This window comes from Nycticebus coucang, chromosome 22 (genome assembly GCF_027406575.1).
Source record: "Nycticebus coucang isolate mNycCou1 chromosome 22, mNycCou1.pri, whole genome shotgun sequence".
NCBI lineage: Eukaryota > Metazoa > Chordata > Mammalia > Primates > Lorisidae > Nycticebus > Nycticebus coucang.
This window is the reverse complement of record NC_069801.1, coordinates 51,735,710-51,754,563: the sequence shown is the minus strand read 5'-3', so window position 1 is coordinate 51,754,563 and position 18,854 is coordinate 51,735,710. Positions and strand designations below refer to the sequence as shown.

At 47.5% G+C, this 18,854-nt stretch overlaps 1 protein-coding gene and 2 pseudogenes across 1 annotated transcript in view; 2 read left to right on the top strand and 1 right to left on the bottom strand.

Moving 5' to 3' along the window:
- The first annotated feature begins 334 nt into the window (after positions 1–334).
- The window catches only part of DHCR24 (24-dehydrocholesterol reductase), a 37,429-nt gene continuing 18,909 nt past the window's right edge, over positions 335–18,854 (top strand). The window contains exons 1-5 of the mRNA XM_053576948.1: positions 335–718; positions 4,309–4,464; positions 10,021–10,126; positions 10,821–10,939; positions 18,010–18,273. Of these exons, the coding sequence (XP_053432923.1) occupies positions 488–718; positions 4,309–4,464; positions 10,021–10,126; positions 10,821–10,939; positions 18,010–18,273 (876 nt within the window). The 5' untranslated portion in view covers positions 335–487. The remainder of the gene's footprint in view (positions 719–4,308; positions 4,465–10,020; positions 10,127–10,820; positions 10,940–18,009; positions 18,274–18,854) is intronic.
- On the bottom strand, positions 7,054–7,362 carry LOC128575347 (ATP synthase subunit g, mitochondrial-like; annotated as a pseudogene).
- LOC128575346 (enhancer of rudimentary homolog) lies at positions 13,251–16,549 on the top strand (annotated as a pseudogene).

Sequence of the window (18,854 nt, the reverse complement as noted above, 5' to 3'; positions counted from 1 at the left end):
GGGTCTCTCACCCCTAGGGAGGTAACACGAGCGTGACCGCTTAACGAGCGAAACGAGGAAACGCCAACTGAGTAGGAGAAGAAGGGGAGGCCCCGCAGCTCCGAGGGCCAAGAGCTCTGAGTTCCCGCCGCCTGCGACCCTGTACGCCCCCGCCAGGCCGCAGAGCGCAGGGAACCCCACCAGAGCCCCGGCCCCCGGGCACTCCCTCCCCGCGCGGAGGTGGGGAGAAGAGGGTGGAGCGGTCTGACTCCTACAGCCAATGAAAGCAGCGGATTCCTGGTCCGATCCCCGACGCGGCTCGCCATTGGTCGTCTCTCGGGTCTCGGCCCACCGAACCTTGGCGACCTGAGCCAATCGCTAGGCGGCGGGCGATTCCCCGGCTGCCTAAGTGGCTGGCGGCGGGCGCGGAGCGGACCAGGCGCGGAGCCGGCGGTGGTGTTTGGCGGTGTCAGCCCGCAGCCCTCCCCACTTGGTGCGCGGCGGCACCATGGAGCCCGCTGTGTCGCTGGCCGTGTGCGCGCTGCTCTTCCTGCTCTGGGTGCGCCTCAAGGGGCTGGAGTTCGTGCTCATTCACCAGCGCTGGGTGTTCGTATGCCTCTTCCTCCTGCCGCTCTCGCTCATCTTCGACATCTACTACTACGTGCGCGCCTGGGTGGTGTTTAGGCTCAGCAGCGCGCCGCGCCTGCACGAGCAGAGAGTACGGGACATCCAGAAGCAGGTGAGGGCGCCGGGCGCGGCCGGGGCCCACAACCACGGGCTGCTCGAGACGCGACGTGCGCTTGGATAGCGCTACTCCGGGCGGCCAAGGGATGTGCAGTGCAGCGGACAGCCAGGACTTCAAGGAGCTGGCGTTGGAGAGGGATTGGAACGAAAAAATGCGATGGGGGAGGGAGAATCCCGGGGAAGGAACAGAATAAGCAAAGGCAGTGGTGAGCAAAACATTCCTGGTATGTTTATGGAGTTCCCACTGTGCGCAGGGCACATGCGGACACCGGGGACTGTAAAGAACCCTAGACGGGAAGGTGCGCAACACTTGGTACCCCTCACCAGTCCCAAGCATTTTTTGTTTTTGTTTTTGTTTGTTTTTTTTTTTTGAGGCAGAGTCTCACTCTGTTGTCCAGGCTAGAGTCCCGTGGCCTCAGCCTAGCTCACAAACTCCTGAGTTCAAACATTCTCCTGCCTTAGCCTCCCGAATAGCTGGGACTACAGGCGTTCTTACCACAAAGCCTGGCTAATTTTTCTATTTGTAGCAGAAAACTATATTAATCTCGAACTCCTGAGCTCAAGGGATCCTCCCACCTCCACCTCCCAGAGGGCTAGGATTACCAGAGGGAGTCTCTGTGCCAGGCCCATCAGTCCCAAGCATTTTGAAGGAGAAAAGGCTTCTGGGAGGTGCAGCTGTGGTTGGAGATGGAGGAGTAGGGGTGGGTGGTGATTGGAGGAAGATTTATCAGGTGAAGGTCTGGTGGTACACAAAGGCAGAGAAGGGGCAAAGTGCAGGGACTGGAGGGGGAGAAGGTGGGGAAGTCTGTTTGAAGAGGGGCCTCAACACCAGGTTGGAATTTGGAGTTTGCTTTGTAGCAGCAAGGTGCTTTCACTGCATTTAGAATAGAGGGAGAAGGTAGAACCTTGAAGGAAGAGCTTTACAGTCTTTAGTGACAGAGAGCACTCCCGAGTCCCTCTCCCAGGACCTCCGACATCCTCCTGATGTCGCCAGCACCCACAGAGCCTGTGCCCTGCTACGGCTCACAGAGGAACCTTCTCCACGTCCAAGGCTGGCATGGACGTGGGGTCTGGGCAGTTTCTTGGCTCCCTCTGCCCTCCTTGTGTTCCTCTCTTACTGGCATCAGGTTGCAGACAGCTTCTGTTTCTTGCAGCCACCCGGCAGAAGATGTAGCAACCTCCATATTCTGTGCGTTCTACAGTGAGTGTTGCAGGCAACAGCAGGAAGATGGAGGCAGGGAGGCACTCTTGTGGGACATCAGCCCTTGGCCTGGAGGGAGGATGCAGCGTCTGGAAGCACTTTACCCTGCTGTCCCGGGTTTTGCTGGCCACAGTCAAGTGGCTTCAGAGCCCTGCCAACCCTCTGTCCCTCACAGCACTTTCTTTCCTAGCTCTTTCGAGGAGTTCAAGTCTCCAATTACCTACGTGTCTCCATCAGACTGTGAGCTCTTGGAAGGCAGGGACTGCTATGTGACTCACACTGGCCTGTGGGGCCTGGCTCAAAGCAGCCTGTGAGCCCTTACTAATCTAAACTAAACCAAAGGGCTCACTGCGAGTAGGTAGACAAGGGGCTCCTCTGGACTAGTCCACTGCCCTGACCTGCTATGCGCCACACCCTGTGCCATTGCCATCCATTATTTCAAATCCTTAGCAACCCTGGTAGGTCTTGCACCCTAGTTACAAATGGGGAAAAATTGAAGTTCAAACTGAGTTATGTGCTTAGGATAATGTCGCTGGTAAATGGGGTTAAGGCCCAGGTTAGCTTGATTTCAGAGCCCAAACTCCAACATTTCTTCTTTCCCATGCTTCTCCCCACCCCTAAACCTGTAGGTCTGGTTCTGTTTCATTACATTTGGCTTCTTGTATTATCTGTCTTCTGGCCATTTGTCCTTTTTCTGGGCTTTCCTCATCTCTTTGAGTGCATATCCTGACCATAATCTTGATTGGCTCACATCGGGAGCCAATCCATCCAGTGTTTCAGGCTTCGTGGCTTCCACATTCACTTTGTGTGGCTCACTCTCCAGTTTACATGTGGCAGCGTCCTTGATCCATTCTCTCTCACCGCAGTTTGTATCAAGTCCTGGGGCTGCAGAGTCAGGCAGGGGCAAAGCCTGGTTGGTCATGGAATCCCACCTCTCATACCTTCACAGGAATCCCTTCCTCAATACCTGCCCTCTCCCAGCTCCCTGGGCTCTGCTAACAAGAAAGTCCGTTCTCATGTTGAGCTGTTTGACTGGCCAGCTCCAGTGCAATCTTCTCCAGGAGGTCTGAGCAATATTTGGTGAGACTTTTGGTTGCAAGTGAAAGAAGCTAAATTCAAAGTAGCTTGAGCAAAAGGGTGCTTTCTTGGCTCAAGTTCTGAAAAGTCCAGTAGTAAAACTAGCCCAGGCCCGGCTATATTGAAGACCCTCTATCTTTCCATCCATCTGCCATCTCTTGGTTCTCCTTTCCTCTGGGTTGACTTCATTTTGGGGAGATTGTCACCCTGTAGGGGCCCCAACAGTTTCTGGCTTAGAGCCAACCAGCTTTGAAACCCCAGTTAAGAGAGAGTGTCTCTCCTGGAACTGCCTTGCATCGTAGGCCCATCCCTGAACCTGTCTATCTCTGCGTCCAGCAGGATAGGCTCAGACTTGGGCCACGCACCCACCTCCTGGGGCAGGGGGAGTAGTTAGCCTCACTGGACCCAAAGGAAGTTGGGATTATTCAAAGCACGTGAAGAAGAAATGGATGGTCACAGGTCAAGACAATGGATTTCCATCCTCTCTGTTTTCATCCATCTTAACAGGAGCACTTCCCTCCTATGTTCCTGATGGGCTTGTCATCCTCTGGGCCATTTATTCTCTGTGGCTTGTGCTCTGGTCACTAACATCAGAGGTTTTGCAAAAGCTGTTCCTTCCATTAGCTTTCCTGCCTCTTCTCTCCCTTGAAGTGACACATGAATTAACACACATTAATGCTTAGAATAGGGCCTGGCACAGAATAAGTAAGTAATAAGGTCTCCAGAAAGCTTGTAACAAGGCCCACGCCATCCAGCCACCTTCATGGTAAGCCTCAATCAGTGTCAGCTCTTATTCTGTGGACTACTGCACATACTACAAACTCAGACAGTCCTGGCTGTGAGTCTGGGGCCTGCCGTTCACCAGTTGTGTGATGTTGGGTGCCTCTGCTTTTCCTCATCTGCAAAAGTTGGTCATCCTAACTTCCTGGGATTGTTATGAGAATTAAACAGGACAGTATGCAATAGGCGCCTAGCATGGTAGGGACATCCAGTAAATGGTAAATCATTCTAATTGCTATTATTACCATTACAAAACCTTTTCTGGACTTCCCAATTAGAATGAATGTTTTTAAAACTCTTCAATCCTATATTCTAGCTCTTTCTTTATTCTGCCTTGTGGTGTAGCAACTTGTTGGCCTTGCTAGCCAGAGTGGTGCCAGATGGTAGGGCTAGCAGGCCTTTTCATCATTGTTCCCTTCGTCCCAGTACCTGGACAGAGGCATCCTTTCCAGCTGCTTGTCCCTGAAAGCAGGACGGCAAGCTGCTCTGGGGATCCTGGTGGGGCCAACTCAGCCTCTGTCTTGCAGGTGCGGGAATGGAAGGAGCAGGGCAGCAAGACTTTCATGTGCACGGGGCGCCCCGGCTGGCTCACAGTCTCACTGCGGGTTGGGAAGTACAAGAAGACACACAAAAACATTATGATCAACCTGATGGACATTCTGGAGGTGGACACCAAGAAACAGGTGAGAGTATCAGGAAATAGTTCCCTGGCTCTGGGAGCAGGTGGGACACTGCCCCTCGTACACATCACTATGGGAGATGATTTTAGCCAAGGGCATCCCAGAGTAAATAGGACCAAGGCCCATGATCATCACAGAAGGCTCTGTCCACCATTGCTGTCCTCTAAAGCCTCACAGCCACCAGGGTGAGAGATGGGTCACCATCCCTTCTCATAAGAGGGCAAACAGAATCTGAGGGACCCTTTGATTATTTGCTGTTCCACAAGGAGGGAGATCGTGGGGAAAAATGAGAGACAAAAGGAAAGTTATTTACCCTGCCCTAGAAAGGAAGGATGCTGGTGAAAAATGGGCCATGAAGGTGGCTGGATGGCGTGGGCTTTGTTACAAGCTTTCTGGAGACCCACTTGTTTAATAGCCTTAGAAATGTGCGTTATTGGCTGGGCGTCCATAGCTCAGTGGTTAGACGCCAGCCACCAGGACTGGTGGGTTCAAACCGGCCTGGCCCTGCTAAACAAACAAACAACAACAACAAAAATAGCCAGGCATTGTGGTGGGTGCCTGTAAATCCAAGCTACTTGGGAGGCTGATGCAAGAGAATCACTTGAGCCTAAGAGTTTGAGGTTGCTGTGAGCTGTGACACCATGGCACTCTACTGAGGGCGACATAGTGAGACTCTGTCTCAAAAAAAAAAAAAGAAAGAAAGAAATATGCATCATTGTTGGGCCATTTGATAAATCTTTGGCCCAGCTACTTCTGGAAAGCTGGCCATTGTTTGCCTAAGCATGCTGGGGAAAGAGGCAGGGAGGGTTTTGAGGAAGGGACTACCAAGGTATGATGGGTATTTTCGCAGTCTTGATTGTGGTAATGGTTTCATGGTTGCATACGTATGCCAAAACTTGTCAAACTTCACGCCTTAAACATGCAGTCTATCATATGCTGAGTATATGTTAGTACAGGTGTTTTTAGAAAAAGGCACAAAGAGGGAGGCGCCTGTGGCTCAGTGAGCAGGGCGCCTGTCCCATATGCTGAGGGTGGTGGGTTCAAAACTGGCCCTGGCCAAACTGCAACAAAAAAATAGCCGGGCGTTGTGGTGGGCGCCTGTACTCCCAGTTACTCGGGAGGCTGAAGCAAGAGAATCACCTAAGCCCAAGAGCAGGAGGTTGCTGTAAGCTATGACGGCACAGCACTCTACGAATGGTGACAAAGTGAGAGTCTGTCGCTAAAAAAAAAAAAAGAGAGAAAGAAAAAGGTACAGAAAAATAAAGTAACTTGGCCACAATCTCACAATAACAACAAAATTAAATTGTAGAAGAAAAGATTAGTGGACATCCCACATTTTTTTTTTTTTTTTTTGTAGAGACAGAGTCTCACTTTATGGCCCTCGGTAGAGTGCCGTGGCCTCACACAGCTCACAGCAACCTCCAACTCCTGGGCTTAAGCGATTCTCTTGCCTCAGCCTCCCGCTGGGACTACAGGCGCCCGCCACAACGCCCGGCTATTTTTTTTTTTGGTTGCAGTTCAGCTGGGGCCGGGTTTGAACCCGTCACCCTCGGTATATGGGGCCGGCACCTTACCGACTGAGCCACAGGCGCCGCCCTGGACATCCCACATTTAATGGCTCCTCTGTTTTTGGATATTGTGTTGTCGTCAATTTGAGATAAAACCGTGATATAATCTCTCGGTGTTGGCGGTCTTTAATTGCAGCCTACTTCCTTTTTCCTTAAGCCAGGTTTCAAGAAGTAGCTGTCACTACAAATGACTTTGGGTCTAGCATTCTATATAACTGGAATCACACAGTGCTTTTTTTGTCTAGCTTTTGTCACTCAGCGTACTTATTTTGAGATTCATCCACATTGACGCACGTATCAGTAACACATTCTGTTTCTCTGTTGAGTATTCCCTGGTGTGGATATCTCTGTTTATTCATTTTGGCTGTTTCCAATTTGGGGTCTATTGGAAATAAAGTAAGCAAGTACTTAGAAGTGGAATGTCCAGCTCGTGTGGTAGATGCACATTTAACTTGTTTTTCAAAGTGATTAACCATTTTACCCACCAGTGGTATGAGCGTTTTAGTTGTTTCATGTCATCATAAACTTGGCACAATAAGTCTTAATTCTAACCATTCTAATGGGTGTGTATTAGTTGCTCATTGTGGTTTTAATTTGCATTTCCCCAGTAACTAATGATATTGGGCTTGTTTTATGTGCATATTTGCCATTTATATATTTCTTGAGGCTTATTCGGATCTTTTGCTTTTTTTTTTTTTTTTGGAGACAGAGTCTCACTCTGTCACCCTTGGTAGAGTGCATTGGTGTCATAGCTCACAGCAACCTCCAGCTTTTGGGCTTAGGCGATTCTCTTGCCTCAGCCTCCAAAGTAGTTGGGACTACAGGTGCCCGCCATGATGCCCGGCTATGTTTTGTTGCACTTTGGCCGGGGCTGGGTTTGAACCTGCCACCCTCAGTATATTGGGCCAGCACCCTACTTTCCCCAGGCGCTGCCCAGACACATCTTACTATATTCAGGTAACAGTCTGATCACACATGGTCCTCTCAAATAAGTCAAATGTAATCAGATGTTAAAGCTTGGTCTTCAAACATTATAGCCAATGATGCTGTACTTGCCTATGATCTCACCGACATAACATCACATCCACACCTCAGTGGCCCCCAAACCATTCAGCATAGCTTTCTTAACTATGAGCTGTTTGAAGCTACCAGTTTGAGCACTATTGACTATTTTTCAGGCTCTGAAAAGCTCTAGGGATCTCAGCAGGGGTTGGAGGAACCAGCTCAACCTTGGCGTATTACCAAAATGTGGCCAATCAAGGCTTCAAATAAGTCACAGCAGCGTTCACCAGCACCGGGGCCTTCTTGTGAGGTTATGGACAAATTGAGCCATGGTGCTAGGATCTTTTGCTATTTTTTTTATTGGACTGTTTGTTTTCTGGCAACAAATCCTTCATCAGATACATGATTTGCAAATAGTTTCTTCTGGTCTCTGGCTTGTTTTTTGAAAACTAGAAGTTTTTAGTAAGTCCAATTTGTTAATTTCTTACTTTATACATTATGTTTTTGATGTCTTTAAGAAATTTTTTCTTGGCTTGGCACTTGTAGCACAGTGGTTACGGCACCACCTACATACACCAAAGGTGGCTGGTTTGAACCCAGCCTGGGCCAGCTAACCAACAATGACAACTGCAACAAAAAATTGCCCGGGGTTGTGGCGGGCGCATGTAGTCCCAGCTACTTGGGAGGCTGAGGCAAGAGAATTGCTTGAGCCCAGGAGTTTGAGGTTGGTTGCTGTGAGCTGTTGACGCCATGGCACTCTACTGAGGGCAACATAGTGAGACTCTGTCTCAGAAAAGAAAAAAAAGAAACAAATCTTTTCTTATTTAAGAAATCTTTGCCTAATATAGCATCACAAAGGTTTTCTTCTATGTTTTAAGTTGTTCCACAGTTCAGTCCATTGAGGAACTCTTCATTTTTAAAATTCTTTTTTCTGGCGTCGCCTGTAGCTCAGTGGTTAGGGTACTATCCACATACACCGAGGCTGGCGGGTTTGAATCCGGCTCAGGCCAGCTAAAGCAACAATGACAGCTGCAACAGAAAAATAGCCGGGATAGCACACGTAGCTCAGTTGGCAGGGCACCAGCCAAATACACCTAGGGTGGCGGGTTTGAACCCTGCCCGGGCCTGCTAAGCAACAGTGATAACTGCAACCGAAAAATAGCCGGGCACTGTGGCGGTGCCTGTAGTCCCAGCTACTTGGGAGGCTGAGGCAAGAGAATCGTTCAAGCCCAAGAGTGTGAGGTTGCTGTGAGCTGTGATGCCACGGCACTCTACTGAGGGTAACATAGTAAGACTCTGTTTAAAAAAATAATAATAATAAAATAAAATTCTTTTTTCTCTGTTTCATTTTGGGTAGTTTCCGTTGCTGTGTATTTTAGTTTACTAATCTTTTCTCTTATAATTTCTTATTTGCTGTTACTCCTATCCAGTGTGTTTTTTGTTTTAGACATTGTAGTTTTCATTTCTAGAAGTTTGATTTGGGCCTTTTTAATATATTTTTAATGTGTCTGCTTACATTTTTGAATATATAGAATATAGTATGACAACTATTTGATGTTCCTGCTTGCTAATTTTAATGCCTGTGTTTATTCTGGGGTCTGTTTTATTTGATTGATTTTTCTTCTCATTATGGGTCAAATTTTCTTGTCTCTTTGCATGCCTGGTGAACTTTGGATTCTGACATTGTGATGGAATGCAGAAATAGCAATGTGATGGTATTTTTGTATTCCTATAAATTTTGAGTTTTGTTCTAGGAGGCAGCTAAGTTACTTGGAATCGGTTTGATCTTTTGGATCTTGATTTTTTTGGTGGGGGGGACCAGGATAGCATTTAATCTCTAGTTAATTTATCTCCTACTGCTGAGACAAGAGCGTTCTGAGTACTCTACCCAATGCTCTGTAAATTGCGAGGTTTTTTTCCAATCTGGCTCAGGCAAACAGGCACTATCTTCTGCCCTGTGCTAGGCCCTGTTAACCTTTTCTGGTGGTTTGCCCAGAAAACCACTATGTGTGTGCCCCAACCAGTGATTAATTGAATAGTCAAGGGGCACCCTTCATAATTTATAAAAGTTTCTCCCTGTGCAACTCTCTCCTTTCTAGTATTCTGTCTTGCAGACTCCACTCACCTGGTCTTCTGGGGCTTTCATCTCTGTCTTCTCAACTCAGAGTCCAGGGTTCCCCTCTCCACACTGCCTAACTGCAGGCATTAGCTGGGCATTTGCAGAGCTCACCATGTTTGGTTCCTGTCTCTCAGGGACCAGTGACTTTCATTGCTTATGTCCAGTGAAACTCGTGTTTTTCAGGCAGTATGATAATCTGGTCCCTATTACTGCAGCTTATCTAGAAGCCCATGGAATGGCATAGTAATGAGTGCATTAAAAATGCTGTTTTCTAAGAATATATAATGAGAAGGGATGATGGTTATAGTACAGTGTTAAATTTTTAAAAGGCAAGACAGAAAACTGTATATTTGAGGGTGTTGTAGCAAAACATAGGAAATAGCAATATAGATGTGTAGGAGAAAAAAGGAAAGTGAATACATTCCATTATTAACCTAAGTAGCTCTGAAGAACTAGGAGGGATGATGTTGTTGTTGTTGTTGTTGCAGTTTGGCCGGGGCCAGGTTCGAACTCGCCACCTTCGGTATATGGAGCTGGCGCCCATAGGAGGGATGACTTTTGTTTTCTTCTTCATTTTTGCCGTATCTTCCAAGTAAATGAGTATTTCTCTTAAAATCTAGAAAAAAATAACCTAAGCATTAAGTGTAAAGATATTAGAAGGGGTAAGATTAAACTCTAGCTAACTCAGAACTAGACAGTGCATTCACTGTAATTAAAGGCAGTGTAGTGTTCTAGAAAGAGCGAGCAAAGACTGCAGAAATCCTGCATCGGTGTTTAAGATGGTCTGAGATGACATATTCTGTATACAGGAGTCCCCTCCTAGGCCTGGCAATCTCCTGTGACCCAGTGTCTCTTTTCTTCTGTCAACAGATAGTCCGTGTGGAGCCCTTGGTGACCATGGGTCAGGTGACTGCCCTGCTGACCTCCATTGGTTGGACCCTGCCCGTCTTGCCCGAGCTTGATGACCTCACAGTGGGTGAGGACTCCGTGTTAATGGGCAGGAAGAGTCAGGTGGCCCTAGGATCACAGCCAGTGGTCTTTCTGGTCTAGGAATTGCCACTATTCCATCTGTGACAGAAGTTACCCTGTCTTTTACTTACCTGCTCCAATGCCAGGATGTTCACTGCCCACTCCTCCATTTCTGAGCAGCTCAAGTTGTATCAGATAACACTTTTTAATTTGTGACTTGAATTTGCTCCCCTGTGACTTGTGTCCATTGCTTCAGTTCTGGGCAGGGGACACATGGATTAAGTCTAGCCTCTCTTTTTTCCCCATAGCATGCATGGTCCCCAAAGCCTTTTATTCTGTAGGGGAAACAACTTCAGAATACACTTTCTGCCACCTCGCCAACCTGCCATTTTATTAAAGTCTTTCTTAAAATGAACATGTGCAGGTTTCTAGGTTGAGCCTGGCCAGAGGTGAGGGAGTGAGGGAGCACCCTTCACAGGGTGTGCCCATCCATCCCCTGCCTCTGAAGACAGGCTCCCTGTCTGAGCTCTTCCTCCTCTCTCCTGCTCTCCAGATGCACAGAGCGGGGAAATCTTTCCTCAGTCAGCAGCCCCATTTCTGCCAGCCTGTGATGTCTCCCTAGCCCGGAGATCCCCCAGCTTCAAGGCACCCCCTACTCTTTACCCTAGAGCTCTCCCTGGTTAACACACATATCTCTGCAGGGGGCTTGATCATGGGCACAGGCATAGAGTCGTCATCTCACAAGTACGGCCTGTTCCAACACGTCTGCACTGCCTACGAGCTGGTCCTTGCCGATGGCAGCTTTGTGCGTTGCACACCGGTGAGTTGAGAGATGGGGGATGTCTGTTCCTGTCTGCCCTGGGGTCAGGGAGGCGGCTTCCTGGGGGTTGCTTCATTTCAAATATTCCTACTCAGTCTTGGTCTGTATCTATAGTAAGTTTTAAAATTTTATGTAACCCCTCCTGTCTATTTAGGCAATGTTGTAAATGTTTTACATCTGCTAAAGCCTTTGCTCCTGCAACAACATTATGATGTAGGTACTGCTGTTATCCTCATTTTACATTTAGGAAACTACAGCACAGAGAAGTTAATAAACTTGCCCTAGGTCATACAGCTAGTAAATCCCACATAGCTTGGACTCAGACCCTAGTAATCAGGCTCCCAGATCCTTGTACACCACACTACCTCTCTGGAGGAAGTCAGGCCTCAGCATCAAAGCTCTGAATCACATTTTGTGAGGAACAGTCATGTGTCACTTAATGACAAAGATACATTCTGAGAAATACATCGTTAGACAGTGTATGTGAACATCTGAGCACCGCCCACTATACACCTAGGCTGTGTGATAGAGCTTACTGCTATAGGCTGCACCTCTGTGTGGCATGTTACGATACTGAATTCTAACAAGATGGTAAGTGTTTGTGTATCTAAACATACAAAAGGGCTCAGCGCCTACAGCTTAGCAGCTAGGGCGCCAGTCACACACACCAGGGCCAATGGGTTCAAACCCAGCCCGGGCCTACCAAACAACAATGGCAACTACAACAAAAACAGCCAGGCATTGTGGTGGGTGCCTATAAGTCCCAGCTACTTGGGAGGCTAAGGCAGCAGAATCACTTTAAGCCCAAGAGTGTGAGGTTGCTGTGAGCTGTGATGCTACAGCACTCTACCAAGGGTGACACAGTGAGACTCTGTCTCAGAAAAAAAAAATCTTTTACATGTGTACTCTATTTTTACTATACCTTTTGTATGTTTGTTTGTTTATTTATTTTTGAGACAGTTTCACTATGTCACCCTTGGTAGAGTGCTGTAGTGTCACAGCTCACAGTAACCTCAAACTTGGGCTCAAGCAATTCTCTTGCCTCAGCCTCCCAAGTAGCTGGGACTACAGATGCTCACCCGGCTGTTTTTTTGTTGTTGCACTTGTCATGGTTGTTTAGCTGGCCTGTGCTGGATTTGAACCTACCAGCCTTGGTGCATGTGGTTGGTGCCGTAACCACTGTGCTTTGGGTGCCGAGCCATATGTAAAAGATTTTTAAAATGGAGCTCAGACGTGGTGACTTACGCCTGTTGTCCTAGCACTTTGGGAGGCAGAGGTGGAAGGATCACTTGAGCCAAGAGTTCAAGATCTATCTGAGCAACATAGTGAATTTCATCTGTATAAGAGAAAAGAAAATATGATAAAAAATGGTGGCTGGGTGCTCTCAGTAGTTAGGGTGCCCCCTACATGCTCCAAGGCTAGTGGGTTCAAACCCAGCCCAGGCCTGCTAAACAAACAAAAAAAAATAGCCGGGCGTTGTGGTGGGGACCTGTAGTCCCAGCTACTAGGGAGGCTGAGTCAAGAGAATCGCTTGAGCCCAAGAGTTAGAGATTGCTGTGAGCTGTGATGCTATGGCACTCTACCCAGGGTGACAAAGTGAGACTGTCTCAATTTAAAAAAAAAAAAGATAGGGCGGCACCTGTGGCTCAAAGGAGTAAGGGTGATGGCCCCATATGCCAGAGGTGGCGGGTTCAAACCCAGCCCCGGCCATAAACTGAAAAAAAAAGGTGTACTTGTATAGGGTACTTGCAGTAAGTAAAGGAGCTTACAGGACTGGAAGTTGTCTGGGTGAATCAGAGTGAGCGGTGAGTGTAAAGGCCCAGGGCATGACTGTGCACTGCTGTAGACTTCATGAACACTGTACGCCTAAGGCTACACTAAACCTATAGAAACTATTTTTCTTTTTTTTTTTTTTTTTTTTTTGTAGAGACAGAGTCTCACTTTTATGGCCCTCGGTAGAGTGCTGTGGCCTCACACAGCTCACAGCAACCTCCAACTCCTGGGCTTAAGCGATTCTCTTGCCTCAGCCTCCCAAGTAGCTTATTTTTCTTTTTTTTATAATAAATTAACCTTAAGGTACTGTCACATTTTTACTTTATAAACTTTTTTTTTTTTTTTTTTGGTTTTTTTGAGGCAGTCTCACTTTGTCGCCCTTGGTAGAGTGCCATGGCGTCACACAGCTCACAGCAACCTCCAACTCCTGGGCTTAGGCGATTCTCTTGCCTCAGCCTCCCGAGTAGCTGGGACTACAGGCGCCCGCCACAACGCCCGGCTATTTTTTGGTTGCAGTTTGGCCGGGGCTGGGCTTGAACCCACCACTCTCGGTATATGAGGCCGGCGCCCTACCCCCTACTTTCTAAACTTTTTAAAAACTCTTTTGTAATAACACTTAAACCACAAACACGTTGTACAACCCTACAAAAATATTTTCTTTATGTCCTTAGATTGAAAGCTTTTCTCTATTAAAATTGTTTTTAATTTTTGTACCCTATGAACTTCTTTTGTTAAAAACTAAACACATGAGCCTAGGCCTACCCGGGGTCAGGATCATCAGTATTACCGTCTCCCACCTCCACATCTTATCCCACTTCAGGAGCTTGAAGCTGTCTTCTCCTAGCCTAACGATACTCTTTTCTGGAATACATCCCAAGGGGCCTACTTGAAGCTATTTTACAGTTAACTTTTTTTTTTTAATAAGTAGAAAGAATATACTCTAAAATTAAACAATTAAAAGTATAGGATACTGGCTGGGCATGGTGGCCCACACCTGTAGTCCTAACACTCTGGGAAGCCAAGGTGAGAGGATTTCTTGAGCTCAGGAGTTGAAGACCAGCCTGAGTAAGAATGAGACCTCGTCTCTACTAAAAAGAGAAAAATTATGGCTCCATGCCCATAGCACAGTGGTTACAGCGCTAGCCACATACACTGAAGTTGGTGGGTTCGAACCTGGCTTGGGCCAGCTAAACAATTGCAACTGCAACAAAAAATAGCCGGGCATTATGGTAGGCACCTGTAGTCCCAGCTACTTGGGAGGCTGAGGCAAGAGAATTGCTTGAGCCCAAGAGTTGGAGGTTGCTGTGAGCTGTGACACCACGGCACTCTACCCAGGGTGACATAGTGAAATTCTCTCTCTGAAAAAAAAAAAAAATTAGCCAGGTGTGGTGGAGGGCTCCCCAGCTATCAGGCGGCTGAGGCAGGAGGATCACGTGAACCTGGGAATTTGAGGTTACAGTGAGCTAGATTGAGGCCACGGCACTCTAGCTTGGGTGACAGAGTGAGACTGTCTTTTAAAAAAAAAGAAGTAGGGTGGGCGGCGCCTGTGGCTCAAGGAGTAGGGCGCCGGTCCCATATGCCGGAGGTGGTGGGTTCAAACCTAGCCCCAGCCAAAAAAAAGAAAGTAGGGTGGTGTCCGGCGGAGCTGCAGCAAAGAGAGTTTGGCGCCATGTCTCACACCATTTTGCTGGTTCAGCCTACTAAGAGGCCAGAAGGCAGAACTTAACGCTGACTATGAATCTGAATGAGTGCATGCAAGGCGTTTGTAAAATGTGTGAAGAACATCCGAAGAGAATGAATCCCAGCAGTCCCTCTGTCACATATGATATCAGTCAGTTGTTTGATTTTATCGATGACCTGGCAGACCTCAGCGGTCCGGTTTACCGAGCTGATACCCAGACATACCAGCCTTATAACAAAGACTGGATTAAAGAGAAGATCTACGTGCTCCTTCATCGGCAGGCCCAACAGGCCGGGAAATAATTAAGTTGGAAACAACAGGGGGCTGGGGGTGGGCTTGGAACACAGGTGGGTACAGCATGCTGTCCTGGAAGTTTTGTATTATAGTAATCCTGTTTCCATTTTGTTACACTCTAGCCAAGATTGAAGATATTAGATGAAATGTGAGGCTCTTATTCAATCTGAAACCCCCATTGCCCCTACCCTTTTTTCTTTTTCTGTTTTTTGTTTTTGTTTTTTTACTTAAACATTTTTATGATGATTTAGATAAAGTCGTTCTTTGTCAGCTGATATTGGTTCCAATCCTTCAGACTGTTCATACCTGCTTTATAACATTCACTGTACTAACCTGTCTTCAGGATTGGGGGGAGGTGGTCAACAGTTAATGTCGAGTTAAAGTCTTAGTGACAAATAAATGTTGTTTAGTTATAAAAAAAGTGTAGGATAGTAAATACAGAAACCCATAGTAACCCAGTCCTTTATTATCAAGCATTATGTATGACTAGAGGTGCAGTAGGTTTGTTTACAGTGTGTTTGTGGGAGGGACCATCGTAGATGGGATTCATTGTTGACCCAAATGATATTATGTGGTTGTCAACCTAACAGAGAGGGGCTCTCTAAAAGAAATTTATTTGGAAATAGAGCATTGTAATAGGAATTTACACGCCATGGGAAACTATATGCATAGAAGTAAAAGGAGACAAAGGAAAAATTAGGAGGATTATGTAATTGTTTTAAGGTAATTACCCATGGCTACAAAGATTAATAACAAGGGAGATCTCAGTCCAAGGTTGGGCAGGCAGTTGCCAGGCAGATGTCCTTGTAGAAATAGTTTTTGTGTAAGGTTGTGATGACCTTTGTACCAGATTGTGGGGGGTCGTTTTGTTTTGATGGAGACAGAGTCTCACTCTGTTGCCCAGACTAGAGGGCCTTGGTGTCAGCCCACATCCCAGCAACCTCAAACTCCTGGGCGTAAACGATCATCCTGCCTCAGCCTCCCGAGTAGCTGGAACTACAGGTACCTACATGGCACCTGGCTAGTTTTTCTGTTTGTAGTAGAGATGGGGTCTCACTTTGCTCAGGATGATCTTGACCTCCTGAGCTCAAGGGATCCTCCCACCTTGGCCTCCCAGAGTTCTAGGGTTACAGGGGTGAGCCTCCACACCTGGCCACGGTTGTGATTTTTGTAGAGTCTTTTTCCTTATCAGGCACATTGAGTGTAAAGAGAACCTGTCTTCGTGGCCTTCCCCAGCTCTATTTGTCAGGGTTTTCTTGGCGTTAATGAGTCCGTTTTGAGTCTGACAACTTCACATGGCGCATGACTAAATAACTGAAAGTGATTAATGGGGCAGTTTTGGAAAATAAAAGACAGTCCTACCACCAAGGCATTTTACCTAAGGAGTGGGGCAAGATTGAAACATTAAACAGCCTCAGATCTGTCCAGCATGTGTGAGAGGCACCTGGGATGGGAAAGGCAGTTCAGTGCTTTTGAAGTAGGTATTTCAGAGAGACACCAGAAAAAAGCTGTTACAAACAAACCTACCACACTGCTAATCATATAAAAGTATTGCACATTATGTACTGTTCATAATACTGGGTAATAAGGGAGTCTGTAACTGGTTTATGGATTTACTCTCGTGTACTTCTAATCCTTATTTTAGAATGTACTCCTTGTAAATATTTTTTTAAAAGTTAAATGGCCTTGGGCCAATGCCTGTGGCTGAAGGAGTAGGGCTCCGGCCCCATATACCAGGGATGGTGGGTTCAAGCCCGGCCCTGGCCAAAACTGCAAAAAAAAGAAAAAAAAAAGTTAACTGGCCTTACAAAAGAGAGCCCAGGGAGAGACTCCCAGCTTGGGGGCTCTAGTCTTGGATGACAGTTACCCCTCTCAGAGTCACGTCAGCTCAGCGCATTTCCCTGAACACTTGCCGGCGCCCTGTCTTCTAACCTGTTTGTTATCAGCAGAGAGAGGGGACAAACAATTGTAAATTCTCTCCCTTCTCTGGAGCCCACGTGCCTCACCTGACAAATGTCAGGAGGAGTTAGCAGGTGTGTAAGGCTGTGGGGACCCTGTCAAGTAGAGCCATGCACAGAATGGGTGCCCCATAGTCAGAACCCTGTGATTAGCTGGTGGCCCAGAAGGGGAGTTGTGGGCCCAGTTCTGTCCCAGAGGCTTCTGCCAGCCTGCTGCAGAGCTGCCCTGGTACGTCCATTATACCCACAACCAAGGGCATTCAGGGTTAGGGAGACTGCACAGGGCTGTCCTCTTGGCAAAGGCAAGGTAAGAGTAGACATTTTCAAAAAGAACTTTATTAGAATCAAATAAATTAGAGTGGCCAAAGGAAAAGTCAGTTGTCTGTCTCTGAGATAGATGTTATAACAAGAAAATGGCAACATTAGGTACAGGTGTCTGGAGCCAAGAGGAGGTGTTGGGAGTTAGGTGATCTTGTCTGAGCTTCAGATGTGCTGAGCTGGCTTTCTGGGAAGCTTTGGCTGAGTCAGGTCTCCTGGATACTCACTTTCCATACCTGTCATAAAGGAATGTTAATACTCTCTCCCTGGGCTTCGTCAGTTGGGGAAGATTTAAGGGGGTGAATTCTACATTCCAGAGGACTAGGAAAGGCTTTATAAATGTTTGGGGGTTGTTTTTTTTTGTTTGAGACAAGAGTCTCACGCTGTTGCCTGAGTAGTCAATGGTATCACAGCCCACAGTAACCTCAAACTCCTGGGCCCAAGCGATCCTCCTGCCTCAACCTCCTGAGTAGCTGGTACTATAGAGTCCCGCCATAACACCTGGCTAGCTTTTCTATTTTTAGTAGAGAAGGGGTGTCACTCTTGCTCAGGCTGGTCTCAAACCCCTGAGCTCAAGCAATCCACCTGCTTCCGTCTCCCAGAGTGCTAGGATTACAGGCGTGAGCCACTGCGCCTGGCTTGTGAATGTTAGTAATGGTTCAGAAAGGAGGCATCTAAGTATTCCTTGGCTACCCTGACTCAGAGTAAGGGCTCAGCTCTTTTTTAGCCTAGCCTTGGAACTCTGCTCCTTAGTCCCCCAGTTGTGGGTCTTTGGGCAGTGCTGGTCATGGCCGCCTTCCTGGGTAGCCTGTGGGTCAGGGGCAGTTCCAGGATAGAGGATGCTCACTGAGTGAGCACCCCTGAGACAGAGGGCCTTTCTGTCACAAGGAAGCTGTAGAGACCCACAAAGTGTGGTCTGTACCATTCATTGGTCAGGTTTATACCAGATAGTGACAGATCAGGAATTTAGCCAGGCCCCGGTTTTTTCTCCCACGACATGGAGTCTAGGGCTCCAGCTCTCAGCATGTGTTGATTCTATCTCTCAGACTGAAAACTCAGACCTATTCTACGCTGTGCCCTGGTCCTGTGGGACCCTGGGCTTCCTGGTGGCCGCCGAGATCCGCATCATCCCTGCCAAGAAGTACGTCAAGCTACGGTTTGAGCCAGTGCGGGGCCTGGAGGCCATCTGTGACAAATTCACCCATGAGTCCCAGCGGCTGGAGAACCACTTTGTGGAAGGGCTGCTCTACTCCCTGGATGAAGCCGTCATCATGACGGGTGTCATGACAGATGAGGCAGAGCCCAGCAAGGTAGGCCGGGGGCAGCTGCTTCAGACCAAGACCAGGGCCGAGGAAGGCTGAGGGGGTTTCTGGGACTGAGCCTGTTCCCCTACCCCAGCCCTGGCAGCTAGCTCTTGGAGGCTGCTCCCTGGGCCAGCCCATCTGGGAGACAGGCAACAGGATCCCCTACCAGAGACTTATACAGTGATGAAAACTTCTGTTTACCCTGGCCCTGCCACCTGCTGGGGACGAGCTGGTCTCTTGATAGGTGTAATCTTTGGTGCTCACAGCAACCCTTTCGGAACTAGTACACAGTATTTACATTGTAAGTAAGCTAGAGAAGACTCAAAGTACAGGGGAAGACGTGTATAGCTTATATTCAAATACTATGCCATTTTATGTAAGGGACTGAGCATCCTTGGATTTGGGGAGTTCTGGGAAATAAGCCCTTATGGATATTCAGGGAAGACTATTTCTTCTCTTTTTCTGTGCATAGATTTTTACGTTTTTATTTATTTATTTATTTATTTATTTTGAGACTAAGTCTCACTCTGTCGTCCTGAGTCATCATAGCTCACAGCAATCTCAAACTCTTGGGCTCAAGAGATCCT